Raw genomic sequence first — 20,305 nt, 5'->3', positions numbered from 1 at the left:
TGTAGTACCAAACTGATGACAACACTTAAGTCTGTTGAAAAGATCTTGCATTCAAAAGGAATAGTCTTTAAAACACCACGGCCTTAGGCTGCTACCCAATCTCAGGCTTTTTGGAGGGCCAAGTCTGTAGTGGGACAAAAAGCAAGTCAGCTCTCCTCTCCAAAAGCACCCCACCCTTGAAACTGGACCAAAACCCTCAAGACAGAAAACAGCAGGCAGAGATAGTGTGTAGACCTTCTGTCCACATCCCCTTCCCCCATAATTTCAAGTCCCTATTTCTATTTACACAAAATTGAGAAAAGGAAATACTGAAAGCAGCAAAACACACTCTTTTGTTTTTGGCATAGCCAATTCCAGTAGCTGGAGGAAGTCTGCAATGTTTCTACGGAACGGTGTCCTTGAAAATGAATGCACACGGGGCTTTTCTCTCAAGGGCTCTGATCTGAGGGGTGCTGGCCTTGGGGACAACCTCAGAGAGCACAGATTACAATTTTTTGCAGTTTCAATAGTCAATAATTCTAAAATGCCTTTTGCATCTGCATAAAAGTGTTCTGCTGTTTAGTGCAAGTACCAATTACACTGCAAGAAGAACTCTGACTTTATCATGGGATTATTTAGAGCATGGACTTAAGCCTCTATCCTTACTTGTAACTATGGTCTGTCTTTGCTCCTGGAGCTTGGCATTTTCCAGCTTGTTTACAGAGCAGTTATTTATCAGAGCTCTTCACAAGTAACTGAGGAGCAAAAGACCATGTTTAGCACAAAAGCAGCTCAAGAGCTCTTGTAATATTAAAAATAATGGAAAACTGTATCTGATAAAACTTGAACAAATGAACCTGATTGAGTTAAATGCAGCTATTGAGTTAAGAAGTAGTGATGATCCACAACATAATTTAAGCAGACAAAGCCAGCGCACTATTTCCTATCTGATCTGTGCTGGCTAGGGAAGGCTTTACTCTTCATTTCTGTATTTGGCAACCACAGTGATATGTCCATGTAAGGGAAGCTCATGAAAACCATTTAAAAAACGTGTGTCATCCATGATGGCAGTACCTGTGTGTTACAAAGATTCAGCTTTCTTCTCAGGATAACGGTTTCAAAACCTAGATTCACATCAAACTCCCCAGCTTCGGGTACAACAGGGCCATTTGCTTCATCACACCTCACCCATAAACATTTACATGTCTTGATTTAAAATACTGTACTGTGTAGCAAACATTTACGACAAATTCATTATACTCAAGTCTGAGATTTCCACAGAAATGAAAAAACCTTTCTTGGGCAGACGTAAGCATTTCAAAACTGTAATGAGATCTGCATTCTTAGAGAATAACCTAGAGAGCATTAGAGTCTATCATGACACACACAGCTTATCTCAACGAGGCTCACTGACGGCCAGCTGGAACATCACGCGCGGGTGCTGGAAGTGCACAGTAGTTGCGTCGTGCTTCGCCCACTCTCGCAGCCAGCCGATGTACAATCAAACCATTCAGATAGGCACCTAGATATCCCAGGATCAACCACCTCGGGTTTGCTTGGTTATTTCTGCAATTGTTTTGAACCAGATACTCCAACTCACTGAGACATTACCTGTACTTCTCCAGAAAGGAAAAAAAGAAGAGCGGACCCAGCACACTTAAATATATCACTCTGACAGGAAGTGCTATCGATGCAGTCTTTGCAACTAGCCCCAAGTGTATATTTAAGGATTCTTTTAAAAACTGGTGTTGATGTTGAGCTATGCAATTCATATGCCACACAACGGTTGTCTGATGATGACCAGCATTGTGCTTTATGTAAAACCAGAAACCTCCAAATAATTATTAAGCTTCTAGGACTTATGGGAGATGGAACTAAGGGTGGTCCACCAAAGAAAAAAACAAAACAAAACAAACCCCCAGAAAACCAAAATCCATGATGAAATCCACAATGGCGGAATTTGAACGGGCAAGAGCGGTCCAGACTAGAAGAAAAGCCCGAACCACCCGTAGAAGAATGAAATATGATATGGTCCAAGATGTATCCTTAAAGGTTTGTCTCAACCCTCAGCCATAATTGTGAGGATTGATCTTCAGTTCAGTCCAGCCAGCAGAAATTGACTGTGCAATTTTCCATTTCAGGTATTTGTACAGACTATGTACACTCTAGAAAGGTCCTTTAGTGCTACACTGTCGTACTTTTTGTCCCAGCAATTTGAGGGCGTGCAAATTCCACAAAGTCATCAATAAGAACTGGCCATGCTCCTAAAAGGGAAAAAACCCAAAACGACAAGAACGTAAGAACTCAGTTCAACACAGCATTTCTGTTAGAGCTTCAGATCTAAACAAGGAATTTGCTTTCCACTCTTAACTAGGCACGGTTTCATATTCATATTCATTTGCTTTCCTTGCTTGAAATTTAAGAGCTGGTGACAAATCTCTACTTCCTTTAACCCCAGTTAATACACATCCCTTTCAGGGGTCATACTGCCTTCAACCTTCTGTTAAAAAAGAAAAGGGGGGATGGGAAAAGCACTGACAAATGAGGGGGGGTGGGGGAAGGAAAAAAGCTGACATAAATTCTAACTTAAATCCATCCTGTTTGTAATACCAGAACTTGACTGAACCTTGGATGTAGCCTTCTATGCTGTGAGCAGCAGCACATCGAAACACAGCAGAGCATTTACTGCTGGTCCTCTGAGTTCACACGAATGCAGTGCTAGCATCCTTGGTGCTACCCAAACAGCACCGTGTGCTCTGCTTGCCAGCAACGCAGCAGAAGGCCCTAGCAGGCTGGATCTGCAACACTAGATAAGAATCCTTTGTAATCCTCACCAAGAGGTAGTCAAAATGTACATCAGTGATTTTACATATTACAGGCAGACAAACCCAAAGAAGTCCCCAGTCAGGTGCGTGACGGTACGTGAAGGTTAAAAACAATTGTGGGCCAAGCTGGTTTTTTCCTCCCCCCTTAAATTATCATTAAATCCTGTTTTCTGCCTTTAATCTTTCTAAACTGCATTTATTTCTTGTGGGCAGCTCGATGATAAGGGAATGAGAACTGTCCTTAATTACTAAAGTTGTAGAAGTTTGCTCCCCTCTGCTCTGGAAGTATCAGAAGTTTACAGTTTCCTCCACTCACTGAACTGATCTGCTGCCAACGACTGAAGATAATTAGCTGTTCTTGGCTACAGATGGACTGGAAGAGGAAAGATCAATACAGAAGTTTACAAGAAACACATTGGATAAATTATTGCTTATGCCTAGCAATTCCTCTACGCTGCCAGCTTCATTTTCGTATTATTACATGTCCACCCTTCACAAACTGAAGCAACCAAAACCATTCTCAGCTAATAAATGCAACAACCAAGGGACCCTGCAAAGAATTGCACAGGCCATGAAATCAATTACTTAGTTGAAGATATCAAGAACTGCACTGATTTAAATGGACAAATACCAGGGTTTGTCCAATAAAGAATTAGCCCTTGAACTCAGACAGATGAAAAAAAATGGAAATGGATTTAAGAAAGTTTCAGCATTCCTCTTTTTAAGGTGCAGTAACAAGCAGATGTTAACAACATGCACTAGAGCAGCTCTCCCTGAGCTTTCGATCACCAGTGACATTCTAATTAGGCTGCCATTAGCCAGCTGTGCCAAAGCAGATACACAGTAATAAATGTAGCATAAAACACAGAAGTTAATGAAAGAAAATGGAAATGTTTACCTTCCTCATCATAGTTAGACATATCATCTGCTATCATTGTACTAAAGTCTAGAAGAAGGTTCCAGGTATCCTTAGGAATAGATCTTTTATGATGTTCCTGTTTGGAGGGTGGAAAATTGGTATTTTAATACAATAAATAAAAGGCTCTTACAGACATTTCTTTTCACTGTCTTGGACAAGTCCACAGCCCCAAAATATATTTCTCTTATCCACATTATGAAATGTAGTATCTGGGATTTGGGTCACTTAATCTATTCCATAAATTTAAACACATTTATCTTCCATGGTTTGAAAATGCTGCAGTCCAGTTTATGTAAAGATTTTAACTTACCAACAAAAATTTGTTCCACAAGTCTAGAAATTTAAATCTTCCATTAAGTACTAAATTCCAGTAGGCAATGGCCATTTCTAAATCTGTAATATTAAAATATATTACTTTTAGAGATTACAGTTCAAATACAGCATCTCCACAGGTATCTAACACTAGGTGAACCATACAGTGAATAAAGGTGAAAAGATTCATCTAATGTAAACATACTCATGGATCCATGAAGGCAACCACAAACCAAGTTTCACACAAGTGTTTTGTAGCTTTTTGGTATCATCACTCAAATATATAGAAGTGAACATTGCCCATCTTAGTATCTACCAATATCCAAGACACATAAGACATACTTCATATGTCTTTTGCTACCTAACAACCCTTTAGTTAAAATTCACTGACAGGCTTCTTAGAATCCTATCGACCTGAAAGTCTGCAGAATTCTGTACTAAGATCTGCTGTATTATTGGGTTTTTATATATAAAATACAATTTATACCAAGCTAGCATTTCAGGATTTCATTTTTAAAGCAACCATGTCACAGGTGCTGGCTTTGTAATGATTTTGGCAAGTGCTCATCTTATCAATAAGGTTTCCTTTTGAAAAGCTCTTTTTAAGGACTGCGCAAGCAGATGGTTGATGGTTGGTTTGGGAGTTTTGGGTCTTTCTTCAGAGGGGTGCAGTTTTGAGGGTTTGGGGTTTTTTTTTATTTAGTGTGCATTTCTAGCTGTTGTTTCAGGTTTTATTTTTCTTCCAAAGACTCCTGTTAAGTTCTTGCTTGGTTTGAATCTGTTTGTCAGGGAAAGACCCTTGAGGAAGGAGGACAGTTTACTGCCTTGTCAGGCAACTGTGTGCTGCTGTCGTCAGCAGGTGCTGTTACTGTGCTGCAGTTAGAACAGACTGGTTAGTCCAGCATGGAGGGAGAGAGAGCAACTGGCCCCCTGCTATCTGCCAAAGGCTAAACTGACATGCACTGACTCTTTATTAGTGGCATATGGCAATGTGTTAGCTGCCCTAAGAAAGCTACGTATCCAAGTTCTAAACCTCTACCTAGCGTGATCTCAATGAACTACCAAGGACCTCTGTACCATACTGCAAAATGCTACCAACGGTGACCTTAGAGAGTTCATTATCCAGCATGGAGTACACACAGTGACCCCAAAATGCTTAATTAAGTGACCTCCTCTCATGTTCTGCAGCCTAGCAATACTTCTTCCACCAACAAACGCCTTGTGAGAGCAGAGAGAAGCAGTGCATAACTGCACCTCAGAAGAAAGGAAAAAACCCACAACCCAAGAAAGCCACTCCCTTCCCCCAGACACCAGAATCTTAGAGGTGCAATCAACTGCAAACAAAACAAGGCAAGAACTCTGCATTGCTGGAGGGAAAACAGACAGTGATGGGACCAAAGCACAAAATCTGTGGAAGGATTTTCCAGCAGTTGCAAAGGGGTGTGACTTCAGACAAAAGAGCAAATTTGAGCTTTGAGCAGCAGAGACGTTTTAAAGTTCTGTCACCACTCCTCAGTAAATAAGCTGTACGTGAAAGTAACAACTTGTTTAAGAGTGTTAATCTTAGGTATCGCTCTTCAACAGAAGATTCAGACACACAAATTATGCACTTCAGCTTTCAACTACAAGTATGGTCTTCTAAACCTGAGCAGATACAAACTTCAGATTAAGCTGATCAGTTCCTCAAGGGAAGAGATTAGAACAGTAAGTTTTGTTTACTTGTAATGTGTTAATAGCAGGCATACACAAAAATGCACAGTTACCAAGTTGCTGCATATTTACAGTGGTTTATACACAAACCGTGCGCTTCTGACATGCTTGTAGGACCTGGGGACTGTTCTAGTGGGTGATCAAACCCTTGGAAAAACAGGTCTCAGGAAGCTGCAACTTCAAACTCATTGTGTTAAGTCCCAAAATGTAAAAGCATGAAGGCCTTAGGACACACTGCATGTTTTAAAAGAAGTTTCATCAAATCACACAAGTGGAAAGTACAGATATCATTTTAGATTTTCATAAGTGAAACTACCTGAGCTCTCTACAACTACCTGAAAGGAGGTTGTAGAGAGGTGGGGGTTGGTCTCTTCTTCCAGGCAAGCAGCACCAGAACAAGAGGACACAGTCTCAAGCCGCACCAGGGGAAGTTTAGGCTCAAGGTGAGGAGAAAGTTCTTCACAGAAAGAGTGATTGGCCATTGGAATGTGCTGCCCAGGGAGGTGGTGGAATCACCATCCCTGGAGGTGTTCAAAAAAGGATTGGACGTGGCACTTGAAGCCGTGGTTTAGTTAGTCATGAGGTGTTGGGTGACAGGTTGGACTGGATGATCTCTGAGGTCTTTTCCAACCTTACCGATTCTATGAAAGGTCCTCATGGATCAAATATGAAAGTCAGAAAATATATGCTCTGAGTTTTGTCCAGAGAGATGCAAGAGAAGCAAAGAGTGTTTGAGATGAACATCAGCTGAAAGGTATTCTCAAATGGTATGTAAAGATCACAAAAACTTTCAAGACATCCATAGAATTAACACAGTAGTAAGGAATTATGCAGAGGAAATGTTTCCAGAGCTGTGCCTGAACTACTACACAGTGTTTGTATGATTAGGCCAATATACATTAAAATCAATTTGCAAGTTCTTACAAGCAGCTACTTAGAAACTCCAAAATTAATTGCCTAACTGGAAGCACTTACTTTTCTGCACTGAACTTCTCCCAATATTCTTTTGCTTCAGGGTTTACCAGAATTATTCTGCCCTACTGTAAATTCATGCCTAGAACTGTGTATTTACTGGCATCAAAAGGGCTGGTAAGCATCCAGAAGCTAAGACCAGTTCTACATAATTTCCAGACCCAAAGTTAAAAACACAAACAAAAATCTAACCAATTCTTATACTATATATATGCTATATGGAACTGAGAAAACTGTATTTGTCTTTGTTAGAGCATAACCTGGATAAAGCAGCTTCTAGATGAATGAGGAATAAAGCAAGTGACTTGGTTTTTCCTGTAAATAATTTTTAACTGAAGTCTATCTGGGATACCCAGGAAGATTTGGGGCTCTTTTTTTTTTGGTGGGGGGGAGGGCAGGAAGGGGAGATACTCAGAAAAATAATGCAACCTTTCCTGATACCTTAGAAGTATGGAGAAGAAAACAAGGAGGCAAGTACTCCATCAAACAGTTCTGCTGTTGTGAAACTTTGAGAAAATGAATTAAAAAAGATCATGTACCTATGCTATCACTGTAAGTTGTCATTTCACTTTTACCACCTTACAGATATTCTGCAAAATATTCCTTGTGTAAAACTGTTAAGATTGTTGTCAAATGCTACAATGTCACAATGGAAACCATAAAAGAACCTCCAAACTAAATCCTGCAACCATTCACACTGCAGAACTGATTCCACACTGACATTCTCCATAACCTAACTTCTACCTTCTCACCATTCAGTAACTGCTGACATTTTCTTTATTGTAATAACCTAAAAAAGAAAATGAATTAATAAGTTCTTATTTGTTTTTAAATGTTTTAAGTCAGAGGTTGATGCACCTATAAAAGACAATAAAGCCAGAGCAGAATGCTCATCTTTTCACAGCACAAGAATACAAAGCTGGTCTGTGGCAGCCTGTTTAAGGTATTTCCATTGCTGAGAAAAATAAATGCAGAAGTTGCCATGGAAGAACTTACTGGCCATTCAGTATTTTATTTCTTCTTAAGCTAACTGCTCTGAGAAGTTAACAGTCAGAGAGTCATAACATACTGGTTATGGCTAACGTCTCAACTACACTGTATATCAATGAACATGCATTCTGGTTAGCCAATGCAATTTCTTGCAAGAAATTTTTGTTCCATTATTTTTGCTGTTTTGACTAAAGATATCTACAGTTTCTTCAGCATGTTCACAGAATCACAGAATGTTAGGGGCTGGAAGGGACCTTGAGAGATCATCTAGTCCAACCCCCCCAGCAGAGCAGGATCAGCTATACCAGATCACACTGCAAAGCATCCAGATGGGTCTTGAATATCTCTGGAGGGAGACTCCACAACCCCCCTGGGCAGCCAGTTTCATCAGAACTGTGGTGTTCTGTCATTATTTTCAATAACTGATTCTTGTATTTCACCTGCTGCACTATCAAAGCACAATCAACCCAAGTGCTCTGACATAATGAAAAAAAGCAACAAAACATTCAGTGAGCTGTGGAAAAACCAATAAAGGCTGCAGATGGGCACCTAGGCACCTATTACCAATGGCACAACAAGAGGCATCCGGACTGCGATACAGAAAGCCATTTGTACTCTTCCAACTCTATTTTGCCAAGACATTTACAAGCATTTTAGATGTTATAACAGATTGTACAAGTGTGCTTACAGGGAAATCAGTTTTACAGCTTAAGTTCATCCTAAAAGTGAAAATTCAATTAAGCTGCTCAGTGCTGCAAATTCTAAGTGGTATCACCGTGCCTTTAACCTAAGACCATAATCCACTGTGCTTTCTTAGAGTTGCACACAATTAATGAAGGAATAAACCCCCTCTCATTCAGTTTTGTAGTCTGTATTAACGATGCAGACTTTTCTCTCAGTTTGAACACCTTAAATTGACATCTGTCCTTCACAACAGAAAGCTGCTTCTGTTCCCAAGGGTGGTTGTCCTTCAGATTCATTGGATCACAATAATACTCTTACTGCTTTAATCAGTCACTTCCCACATCCACAAACAAATGATTAAGAATACATACCTAAACCTTTCTGTCCTGGATTCTTTGCAAAGTTGAAGGTAAACTGATAAAAATCCTTAAATCTTCCTGGCTCTTTCAATTCTTGTTCCATTTTAGGAATCTGGGCCTTCAGTTTTTCTATGCTGTCACATCTGCATTTTAAAAAATAGCATGTTCATTTGTGTATCATCCATTTTGCTATAAAATATGCATTAGAACTTAAACAAGAATTTATACAATTTGGTGGAATGCAGTACAACTATCAAAACAAAATTCAGGAAGCTTTTAATTAATGAGCACCTACACAACGGTTTCATTTCTTTGCTGTTACCTCTTTTACATTGCTACTTGCACAAACTAGCTGATACAGCAAGTTCTATAATCCATGAGATTTTAGACAAATGTGAAGACCACCACTGCATTCTCACCAGGCAGAGAAAAGTCCAGGTATCACAGTGTCACAGTATCACTAAGGTTGGAAGAGACCTCGAGGATCATCGAGTCCAACCTGTCGCCACACTGCATCTGGACATCCTTGCCTTACCTACCCAAGTAGCTCTGCAGGAACTAACTGAAATCAGCCACAGCAAGTGGTGCTCAAATTTGCCTCCCACTTCTTAGTCACTAAGCATCTGGCACATAGACAGGTGGGGTTTAGAAACAGACAAGCACACTAGGCTCTGAAAAGTCTCTGAAGTGTAAAAGGACAAAGTGATGGTGAACGCCCCATAACAGGGCTGTTTCAACAGACATTCCAGTTTCTGGCACCGGATTACACTGTCAGTGTCTAATACTTACTGCACACTTACCCCAGCTCAGTCATTCCATCCATAAATTCCAGCTTTGAAAATTCACACTGTGTTGCAGCTCGGAATTTCCATGCAATGATGAGCACAGTAATGCTGGCTGGGTCAAGAGCTAAATCATCACAAAACTGCTGTATGCCATCTATACCAATTTTATTTTCATCTTGAGGATCTTTAAGATATAAAAGTAAGTATCAAGAAAAGCAGATTGCTGGAAGAGCTCAGTTATTTAACAAGTGTATTTAAGATAGGCAAACATTTTCACATAGCCATTTTGGGGATCAGCCCTTTTAAGTGGCTATTTTGAAAACAAAATTAAATTAGTATTTTCAATGGTTAGGCTTTAACAATCGAGGCAGTTACTACAATAAAGCCTCCCACACAATGAAGCTTATGTTATTTTCATTGAGAGACAAAAGCACCACAAACATTTGTTTTCTGCCTAATAATACACATGATATTCTGACTCATTCTACACAGAGAACAGTGGTCCTTTTCCCACCAACACAATTATTGGCATCTTTGGTAAGGCTGTGATCTGTGTACCATTATAAACAATTCTGCAAAGTCCATTTGCAAGCTGGACTGATAAAATATTCAAATCTGCCCATGATCAGCATGAGTTTTATGCATTTTCTGGCATCACCAGCATGCATGAGATTGGACCTGGTAACCTCCAAGAGGAAAGTTACATTGCCCCATTACCGATTCCAAGTCAGCCAGGCACACTCCTCTTTCCATGAAGGAATCAACATCTGGTCTGGAAGTGAGATGCTCACATTTCAAGTGCACTAACAAAGATCTACTAACATAAGCCAACAAAAACTTCAGGAAAATGGTATTTGGATTACATACACATGTGAAAACTGACAGAAACTCATTCATTTCTAAGTGCTAAACCTCAATTTGTTGTACAGTACTGAATCCACTTTACTATTTGTGGTAGGATATCATCAGTTCAACACTGACTCTGTAACAGATGAAGAGACTTTTTCTTTTCTGTTTTGTTTGTAACAACCTGATAATGAACAGAAGGTGAATAAAAATAAGGTAGACTCCATCCTTAGAATGCAGCCTTCCAGTTTGTCAGGAGCAAATCCTGATATGCTTTCTCCAAAGCAATCCCCTAAACCCCATGTTAACCATTACAGCTACTGACTGTACCCCCAACTCCAGTTCCAGACCCTGCTCTTGTAGAAATGTGCATATATTTAGAGCACACAAAGAAACTACATATAATCCTTGTGAAGTAGAAACCTACTACCTTGTTTTATTAGTAAACAGAAAAACAAATCTGAAAGACTAGGTTAAGATTTGCCAGCAGAGGAGCAGAGTTGCAGTGATACACTGTAATTAAGAACACACACACGAGACTAGGAAATAAGCCTTAAAATTCAGGGTACTCACCTTTGTATCTGTTATATAACTGTTCTAACTTCTTTCTGTCCAATGAGCCTTTAACACTCTCTCGTATATAAAGTTCAGGGTTTTGGAAAAAGTTGTCTGTTGCAACATCTAACTTCCAGTCATTTTGAGACAGACAGCTCACTGCTGTCTTTTCACTAGATTGTGTGAAGACCATAAACTGACGCACTTTATCCTTCTGTGATGATTTCAACTTGTTCTAGTGAAGAAAAAAAAAAAATCCAGACAATACTGTAACTAGATATGTTAAACTGGAAGAAAGAAAAAAATGGCACCAAACCATCAGTATTAATTAGATATTTTCAAACCAACAACTTAAAAATTATTTAAAACATTTTAACTACCTTCATCCTACACACTAAACCTTTTAGCAAAGTTGAGTTTATCACAACAATCATGCTATCAAAGCAATAGAAAACAGGTGTTCTTATTGCACCTTTGGAAAGAGAGCTGAAGATCATAGCAAACTCATACACAGCTCCAAGCTGGGACATCATCTTATTTAAACCAATTATTGTTTTTAAAAATGAACACAACCCCCACATTCTCCTATTAATAAAGGAGATGTAATGCTACACCTACCAAAAAAAGAACAGTTGAGATGCCTAAATAAAGCCCGTGGCTATCAAAATATTTGATAGATTGATTCAACAGATGCAGCAGGACAGCTGGTTTAATCACCATCCCTGAAGGAGAGGCTGGCAGTCATTTAGCCCCAGCTGACCAAACTAACAGACATGCCAGCTAGTGCAGGGGAGACCATGCTGCCAGGAACAGGATCTCTCCACGTGCCTCCTGATGGCAGCAAGGCACCAGGGCTGGGTCATCCATTTCAGGGAGATAAGCTCAAAAATAGCTTAAAAGGCTTTTTCTTATTTCTTTTTTTTTTTTTTTTTTTCCTTTTCCCTCTCTTTTAGAGATTTTTTTCATTTTGAAGGTCCTCAACTCCACCTACACAATTTGCAAAACATTCCTGTGAGGAGGCATTGTCTCTATTTCACAGGTGCAGCAACTGAAGGTAAAAAAAAAAGTAATTTTGCCTGAGGCAGGCAGGGGAGTGAATAGCCAAGGTGAGAGCTTGGAATTTCAGGCCTCTTGCCCAGACTGAGAGACAGCCCTCTCTGCTCTAGTGCAAAACTGAATGGAGAACTTGCTGCCAGTAATTTGTCAGGTAGAGGGATATCCAAGGAGATTTTTGATGAGAAGCATGCTCATTATTTCAAGGGTATTAAGTTATACAGAACTGATGATGAGAAGAAAGTAACCACACGTACAGCTCCTACACTAAAACCAAATCCAGTTCTAAACTTCACTCAATACATTCAAAGCAAAAAGACTCCTAATGCTACAACATGGTTCTGACTTTAAAGTCAGGATTGGATTTCCTACATGGTGCATATTTCATTTGTAGATCACTTTGCATTCTAATCAAAACTTCTATATTCTATTAATTATTCTAATTTCCAAGTGCAGGGCACCTTCTCTGGGAGCATGGAGGGAAAAAGGCCAGAAAAGTCTCTAAACCTAATAAACTATCTTCAGCCAAAACCCAAACTGTTTAGGAGCAGCATGGGCTCAAGCTCTTCATTCCAAAGGATAATTACTGTCCAATCACATTATCATTAGAAAAAAAAGTAACAGATGCTTCAGAACACAAACTCCTCTGCCCTAAAAGTCAAAATCAGTTTTCTGCTGCTTGTGGCAGTGAACATGAACACGGTTATCTGTAACGGTAGTTAAACTGTCAGCTTCAGCTACACATTTAAAAAAATATATATGAGGGCATCATGTGTGACTTAAACTGATATTAGCCCACATAATATATTAGACAGATGAATATCCTTTAAGATTCTTTAAATAAATAAAACTTCAAGCCAGAACAACGCTCTAGATACACCACTTAGCAGAAGCCAAAACTTCAGCACAAGCTGCAGACTTAAACACTGTGATGTTAGTTGGGCTACCCTACAGTTAAAGTTACAAGTCTGTCTTTTGAACATTGGATCTTCTGCTACAAACATGTTTCTGAAAGTCAGATTTTTGTAAGTGGTTCCAGGTAAAAGTCAAGCCATTAGGGCAGGTCCTGCAAAGCCCTGCTGCTGACAATCTGTGCGTGCTTTGAGTTCACCAGCACCCCACAACACTGAGCTCAAATTTCCACAAAAATCACTGACAAAGCCAGGTGGAAAAAACTTCCAGAAATTACTAATGGATTTTCACTCACTTTTACTGCTGCATCACCACAGACTCAGGGGCACTATAGGGCAGTCACACTTGTGACCTTAGCTTTGCCTTTTTTTTTTCCCCTGACAAAGCTGATGCCTTTAATCATTAGGGGCTTTGTTTGGTTTGTTTAAACAAGTACACATAAGTATGCACAGCCCTTTCTTAGGGTGTATTCTATAAAACCTTAAGTGGCTTTGGTCTGCCCTACTCCTAACAAGAGTAAACTCTAAAAGCAATGGCATACAACAAAAAGTCAAGGAACAGGTTTACTTCATGGTGGATGCCCAACCCCACAAACGATAGTGTTTTGTGTGTTAGCACATAAAAGGAGAAGACAGTTTATTAGATTTAAAAATAAATAAATAAATCAGAACTTAAATAACTTTTATGATAAAATTTAAATCCTACATATTCACATGAAAACTTCTGTGCTTGGGGCTAAGTGACAGTAACAATGTAAAGCCTTTTTAAACAGTACAATGAATTTGCCAAGAGTCAAGCAGCTAATGACACTCATCAATATAGCACTTGGTAATACACAAGATGCAGTAAATCACACTGTTCAGACAATCTTTTTCTGCAATAACTCCATTTTTACTGGGCAAATATGAGTTTATTTTTAGTGAAGAAATGCCAAAGCCCTTTCTTTATACTTGATGAATGTTTCCACAGAACCTTGCCAATACATGGGAGACACCCCACATCCTAAGTGACTGGACGACTCTTTGAAGGCCTACTACAGGACAGCAAGAGATGAAATTACTGCTGAGTTTTTATTATCCTATTATAGCTCTTCTTTCATCACATTAAAAACCCACACTTCAAGCACTAACAGGTTCCAAGCCTTCTGCACTTTCAAGAGCTATTTCTAGAAGTCAAGCTCTAACAGTCTATTATTGTTTTAAGTGTGCAATACAGAAGCCAGAGCACCCTACAACCTTTAATCCTCTACTCATCAGGCAACAAATACCTTACACTGCAATTGTATGAACTGTAATGCAATGCAATCCATTTAAAATATCTCAACTTCAACACCAGTTAAAAGGGAAGATAGAATTTTATTTAACAGATACTTGTCTGGATAAAATACCAAGTGAAAACCAATGGAAACCAAATTGAAAACAAATGCAACAGAGTTTCTAGTAAGTCTTACCCCTTGGATAAGAGGAAAAAAAAACTTACTTTTACAACAGAGAATAATTCTCCAAATTAAAAGCTATATTATGTAGATTCATAAAACTACAATAATTACATCACTGCCATGAGCATCTGATGCTATAACATTGATTTTAAATGAAAATTTGCATCTCCCTGTGAAGTACCAAATTCGACATTAGCCCATCTTTGATGAGAAAGCTTAAAAATTTAATTCAAACACACAGACACCACCACACACACAAACACCCAACAAGCAAACAAAACAAACCAAAAAAGGCAACATGAGCTTTTTTCCCCATTTTTTTTTCAGACTGAAATTTTCCCTGTCTAGGGGGGTAAGCTTTCACAACATAGGGATAAAAAGTGCTAAAAATTATCTCCCAACTCTTACTTCATAGTGGTTTTTCCTTATCTTCCACATTCAATTTTTAGTCACTTCAGATTCAAAGATCAGCCCTGCACACTAATCATCAACATTTTCTGGAGAGCTGATGGCCATATGAGGGTTCCAGTCTCCTGAATAATGCCCATGAGAAACAGTAACAACCTTCATCCTTCACTGCCTGGAGCAGAGAGCTGAGGATTCCAATCAAAATCCTGTTCTTGGACTTTTCTCAAAGGTTATATGCAGCTGCCAGATAGACAAGAGGCACAAAGAGTTGGAAGTATCACTGCCCAAAACTCCTACAGCTCCCAAAGAACTAGTTCCACTTTCTTTTCTACTCATCACTGCAGAGTAATGAATAACTGCTTTTTACCTTTCCCTTCCCAGCAATTGATTAGGGATGATCTGGTTCCTGCTAGTTCCCCTGCTAACTAAAAGAATTTGAACGCTGTGACATCTGGGCTTTTCTATCAGGACTCAAAGGAAAGCATGCAGGTGACAGGTAAAAGCCTTTCCTAAAACAGTATCAACCTCCACAATACCAAGGCTTTTACACTAACTGCACTTAAAGCAAGAGATCTGGCTGCAGGAAGCATCCTCACACTTTCGAAGGACCCCAGTGACATCAGTTCATACAGAGTAACTTCAGCCTGCACACAGAAGGAGTTTCTCGTGCAATAACCTCAGAGATCATAACTGTCCATTTCATTGTGCCTTTACATGACACTAATGGTCAAGAGAATGTGGCTGTCGTACGATGTCTGAATCGTTCCACACTAGGCTGACACTAGGCTGTATCCATTAAAGGAACGAACACGACACCTGCACATAATCTTGTTTACTGCTTGCATGCAAAAAATACACAGCTAAAGCTTAGAAGGCAAAATTGTGACCATTTTTCTTTGAGAGGAAAACAGAAGTTAGTAAAAACAATGGAAGTCCATGAACACCCCGAATTACATCCACTAACTGTGATGGCATGCATATATATACTACCCAAAAAACCCCACATAAAATTCAAGGTAAAGACAAAACCAATCAAAGAGCCACTGTTTCTGTGTAATGTCAATGAACATGCTCTGCAGCTACATTTTATTTTCTACAACAGTTTCTTGAAAAGAGGGCACACTAAGTACACTTGCCAGGATGCTCTTAAACTTCGATTTTGAACTGATGTGAATCCACTCGTCTGCAGTGGAACAGAATACAACTCTGAAATGTAAAAGGCCTGTTGAGAGATAAAATCCAAAAAGGGGGAAAAAAAATAATCTAGGCAACATAAAACTGAAGTTGCTTTTTACACCTCTGATGTTCTTTTAGTGGATAAAATCATTTTAGTACTTGCACATGGGCTGAAGGTCCTTCGCAGAAGATCAATATATAGGTAGTCAGAAGAATGAAGCAGTTGCAGTAGATTTTTAAGGTAATTCATGTTACTCTTAGAGGTGAAGGAAGCACCAAAATTACACTTTTTCAATTAAAAAAGGACAAAATAAAGCTGTCAGTTGTTTATAATTCCTAGTTCTGGTCTGGAGCAGAAGCTCTATTCAGCTATTAGAAGCTGCATTCATACTTTGTGTTTGCATTGGCACCATGAAACAGGAGTAAAATATCAAGAGCTACATAATAAATTTCGCACCTTGTTCTCGAAGTAGTTCATATTCCTGAATATTTTTTTCATGGCCCTAGTTAAAAGTGATTGTACAGTGTAAGTTCAAAGGGTTCTCTAGCACACTAGGAAAGGAAACAAGATCATGCACCATCTTGTCTAGCACTCAGACTACTCTGTCCTAATGCCAAGAATCTGCAAGATTTACTACAGGAGAACCAAACCCCGAAACATTTAATATCAACAAACTGCTACAAGCATGAATACCCACCATACCAAACAGCCTTGCACAACAGCTTGTTGAGTTAAACACCACATAACAATGTCATGAAGTACAATAACATTACAAAAGACAGCGTCAGACGTGAAATTCTTGTAATACTGATTTTTTACGACTTCCTGTCACCTGAGGTTTGCAGTAATAAATTTATCACCATAGAAATATTCCTCAGAGAACTCAAATTGGATAATGTAATAGTGTAAGTAGAGATCTAGTTAGCAATTGGTCCTGGATAAAGATATGGCCACTCACACAAAGCCCTAACTTCATTAAATCATTCAGAATAATACAGGTAGTAGCTCTTCTCCTCAGAGAAGATGGATTAGGGTGTAACGGATTGGTCTGCTGCTCTGTCTTGATTTGCAGGCACATTACTTGTCCTTGTGATGAGATGAAGCAATAACATACTAACAGATAAGGTGAAGGAGACCACTTCCATAGCTGCTGCTCAGCTCAAATGAAAACGTAAGAAAGGCAGATTGCTATCAGCAATCCAAGGAACAGTGCCAGGGTGGTGTACCTGAGCACTGGATAGAAAACACTTTTCGAGCTAGCTAAATGGCCACTGAGCATAACAGGCTGCTGTAATGGCCTCCCTTCCAGGTACTAGACATAGACAGTTCAAAGCCAGGAAACCTTTGTCCTTAAACCACGGCCTGTAGGAACACTGGTGAGAGTCAATGCCAGAAATGCTCTTACTGGCAGTGCAATGAGCAGGAGCCAGGCCTCAGCTGCAGAAGCCTCTGCTGCAGCATATGCTGTGATGGACAACCAACCCGGCCCCAGAACCTGACATAGCCACTTGAAGTACTTGCCAGAGCAGGAGTGCACACAAGCAGGAAAACAAGATGTTGAATCCCATGTTTCTGGATCGCCATCTTCAGATCTCTATGAAGAAGTCTCCCTATTCTTTCCCCTATCTAAAAAGGGGATCATATATCGTATATAATCACATAACCATTTCAGTTGGAAAGGACCTCTAAGATAATCAAACCCAACCATCAACCTAACACCACCATGACCATAAAGTGTCTACACATTTTTTGAACCCTTCCAGAGATGGCCACTGTGTCATTTCCTTGGACCGTCCACTCCGATGCTTGACCACTCTTTCAGCAATGAAACTCTAATATCCAATCTAAACCTCCCCTAGATTATGACATGCCATAGGTATAGGTACAGAGTCCTATACCTGGGCGCCAGAAACAATTCATACCTGTATTTACTTCTTACAAAGGCTGCAGCCTGTCATTTAGTCCCACTTCAGTGTCTATATCATCCTTTCACCTGAGTGCTAGAGCCAAGAAGCACAACCTGGAAAACAGCTGCTTGCATGGAGCCTAACAACTGCGCTTGGGGCCATGACTATACAGTATTCAGATGCTCTCCAATCTGATAACTCCCAATCTATCAGTAGATTTTTGTTCACAGGCTACTATCTGCTACTTCTTAAGTATTTCCAAGAAAACTAAGCAAGGAAGATTCTGCTGTTTCTCACAAAAAGATATTCTCACAATAATGTGCCTCATTATTTCTGTTCTACTGACACTTACTACAGCATTGTTCCATTTAAATTTCTAACCACACAGCCAGCCAAGAACATATGTATGTACATATATGCATGTGCATTTATTCTGCATGCCTACACTACATATACTGCGAGGCAGCTCTAGGTGAATTTTATGGAAAAAAGTCTGTATAAGGAGTTGTGTAACATTACTGCCAAAGTGCTCTTTCAAACAGTCCCTGAACTGCAGATTACAGCAAGACACCTCTACAGTCTGAACTTCACCCAGAGTTTAGTTTCAACCTCCCATTAAAAAAAAATGAAGTGAAGATCTACTTAAAGGTATTCAAATAAAAATTATATACCAGTAACATAGTGATAAGTTTATGAAAGGTCTGCATAAAGCACCACTAATTTAAATCCTGAATACATTTTTAAGCCAATATAACACCATCAGTTAAAGGTGACTTTTTTTTTTTCAATATGCATCTGACATTGCTTTCCAGAATAATATTAACCATGGGTATGATATATCTTTACACCAACAAGCGTACACCAGTAGATCTTAGACTCCCTCTCACACCCTTCCTAAGACAATAGAGCTGCTACGTAAAAGTACTACTTCAAATTGTACAGCTGTACAACTGTTGTATAGAGAAGTATGACTATAAACATGTTGCCCTGGGTGCTTAAAACACTGTGCAAGATACCTAAGTACTCTCCTTATTTAAGGCTAAAGAATGCCTTTTTCATTTGTTCAGGTGCACAAAAAATCCAGATTTTGTTCCAACCAGTGCAGCTTCCCTCTAGAAGGAAGAATGTCGGTTGAACTCAGTGCACAGCAAATCCTCAGATACAAGGAAAAAAGCATCATGGAGAAAATGCCAGAGAGATAGGTCCTGCTTTTCACCACTTATATGAATAGCAGCCTTACCAAAACCAGATTTGCTCCAACATAATCCTAATTCATGAAGGATCAACATATCTAAGTTTCCCAGTGAACTGACAGCACTTAATTGGCCCTGAGCCGCCTGAAATCCCGACTAAAACTTCAAGTAGCCCCTGGTTTCTGGCAGTCCCCTGCACCCTCTCTAGTTACGGTTGTTACTGACCCCGCACAGGGCGCAAACCAAGCCGCCCACAGAACACCTCTGTTATGCCTGTCCCGTACAAAGGTGCCTGTCCACTCATACAAAGTGCAAGACAGCACCTCCTCGCCGTGAGAAGGCCAGACAGATCCCCTCGGGCCGAAGGCCTCCGTGGGATCCCAGCGCCCCCCACCTAGGCCCCGGCGCTCGCCCCTGCACAAGAACAGCCTCCTTGCCTGTCTGCCCCGCGGCCGGCGGCCCCGGCCAGCCGCACCACCCTTCACGGGCCCCACACGCTCTTCCCACCACGCTCGGTAGGAGAACCGAGGAGCCCGTGGCCCCAGGACATCACGCCTCGTCTGGGGGGTCCCCGGGGCTGGCCCTTTCGCCCCTCCCGGACACCCCAGCCTGCCACGACTAGGCCCCAGCTGCCCCTGCGGCGTCGCCGCGCCGGGCCGGCCCCGAGACGCCGAGCAGGGCCAAAAGGCGACCCGAGAGGGAGCTCACCATGTTGAGGGCTGTGCAGGCCTCTTCCCTCCCGGCTCAGGCGGAGACTGAGGGCGGCGGCGACGGCGGCGGCAACGGCTTCCTCCGGCGGCGGCAGCTCCCGGCTCCTCACGGGCCCTTCCGCCGCCTCCCGCTCATGCGCAGTGCGGCTCATCCCCCGCGCGGGGAGCCGGCTCTGCGCGGTAGAGGCGCAACGGGCGGGAGCCTGCACCGGGGGGCGGCCCCTGGCCCGACCGGGTTTCCCCGGGTGCGGCCGGCGACCGCAACGCGGTGCTTGGGGCTGAGGCGCGAATGTCGTCCCACGCAGCCCAAGTGGGGGGAGCCGCATCGGGGTGGCTCGGCCCGAGGGAGGGGAATGGTGCCCTGCTGTCCTCCGTGTTATTACGGGTTGGGGCGAGGAGAGGCGCTGCTGTGGCAGCAGCCAGGTTCGGTGGGGTCTTGCCGCCCTCCGAGGGGCGTGGGCCGCCCGCGTTGCTGCCCGATTTCTTACATACTCCTCTCCTTCACCCCATCTCCTTACCCCGGGACCTGTGGTCGCTGCGCGCCCGCTTTTCTGTCGGAAAAACTCTGAAC

The 20,305-nt window shown here is 41.1% G+C and overlaps 1 protein-coding gene across 1 annotated transcript; it reads right to left on the bottom strand.

Moving 5' to 3' along the window:
* Positions 1-514: 514 nt before the first annotated feature.
* Positions 515-19,860, bottom strand: DCUN1D1 (defective in cullin neddylation 1 domain containing 1). The gene is made up of 7 exons (XM_054166229.1): positions 19,733-19,860; positions 10,955-11,171; positions 9,551-9,719; positions 8,763-8,893; positions 4,034-4,116; positions 3,703-3,799; positions 515-2,243 (listed from the first exon to the last, which is right to left on the bottom strand). Exons 1-7 carry the CDS (start codon positions 19,733-19,735, stop codon positions 2,164-2,166), a joined length of 780 nt encoding a protein of 259 aa, XP_054022204.1. The 5' UTR covers positions 19,736-19,860; the 3' UTR covers positions 515-2,163.
* Between the last annotated feature and the right edge of the window lie 445 nt (positions 19,861-20,305).

This window comes from Dryobates pubescens, chromosome 13 (assembly GCF_014839835.1).
Source record: "Dryobates pubescens isolate bDryPub1 chromosome 13, bDryPub1.pri, whole genome shotgun sequence".
Taxonomy (NCBI): Eukaryota; Metazoa; Chordata; class Aves; order Piciformes; family Picidae; genus Dryobates; species Dryobates pubescens.
The sequence above is the reverse complement of the archived record's forward strand: the minus strand, read 5'-3'. Positions and strand labels throughout refer to the sequence as shown.

Coding starts and splice junctions, on each gene's coding strand:
- DCUN1D1 (XM_054166229.1), bottom strand. Junction 9,720..10,954: donor GTTATATAACAGATACAAAG/GTGAGTACCCTG, acceptor TATATCTTAAAG/ATCCTCAAGATGAAAATAAA. Junction 2,244..3,702: donor GTCTAACTATGATGAGGAAG/GTAAACATTTCC, acceptor TTTCCCTTTTAG/GAGCATGGCCAGTTCTTATT.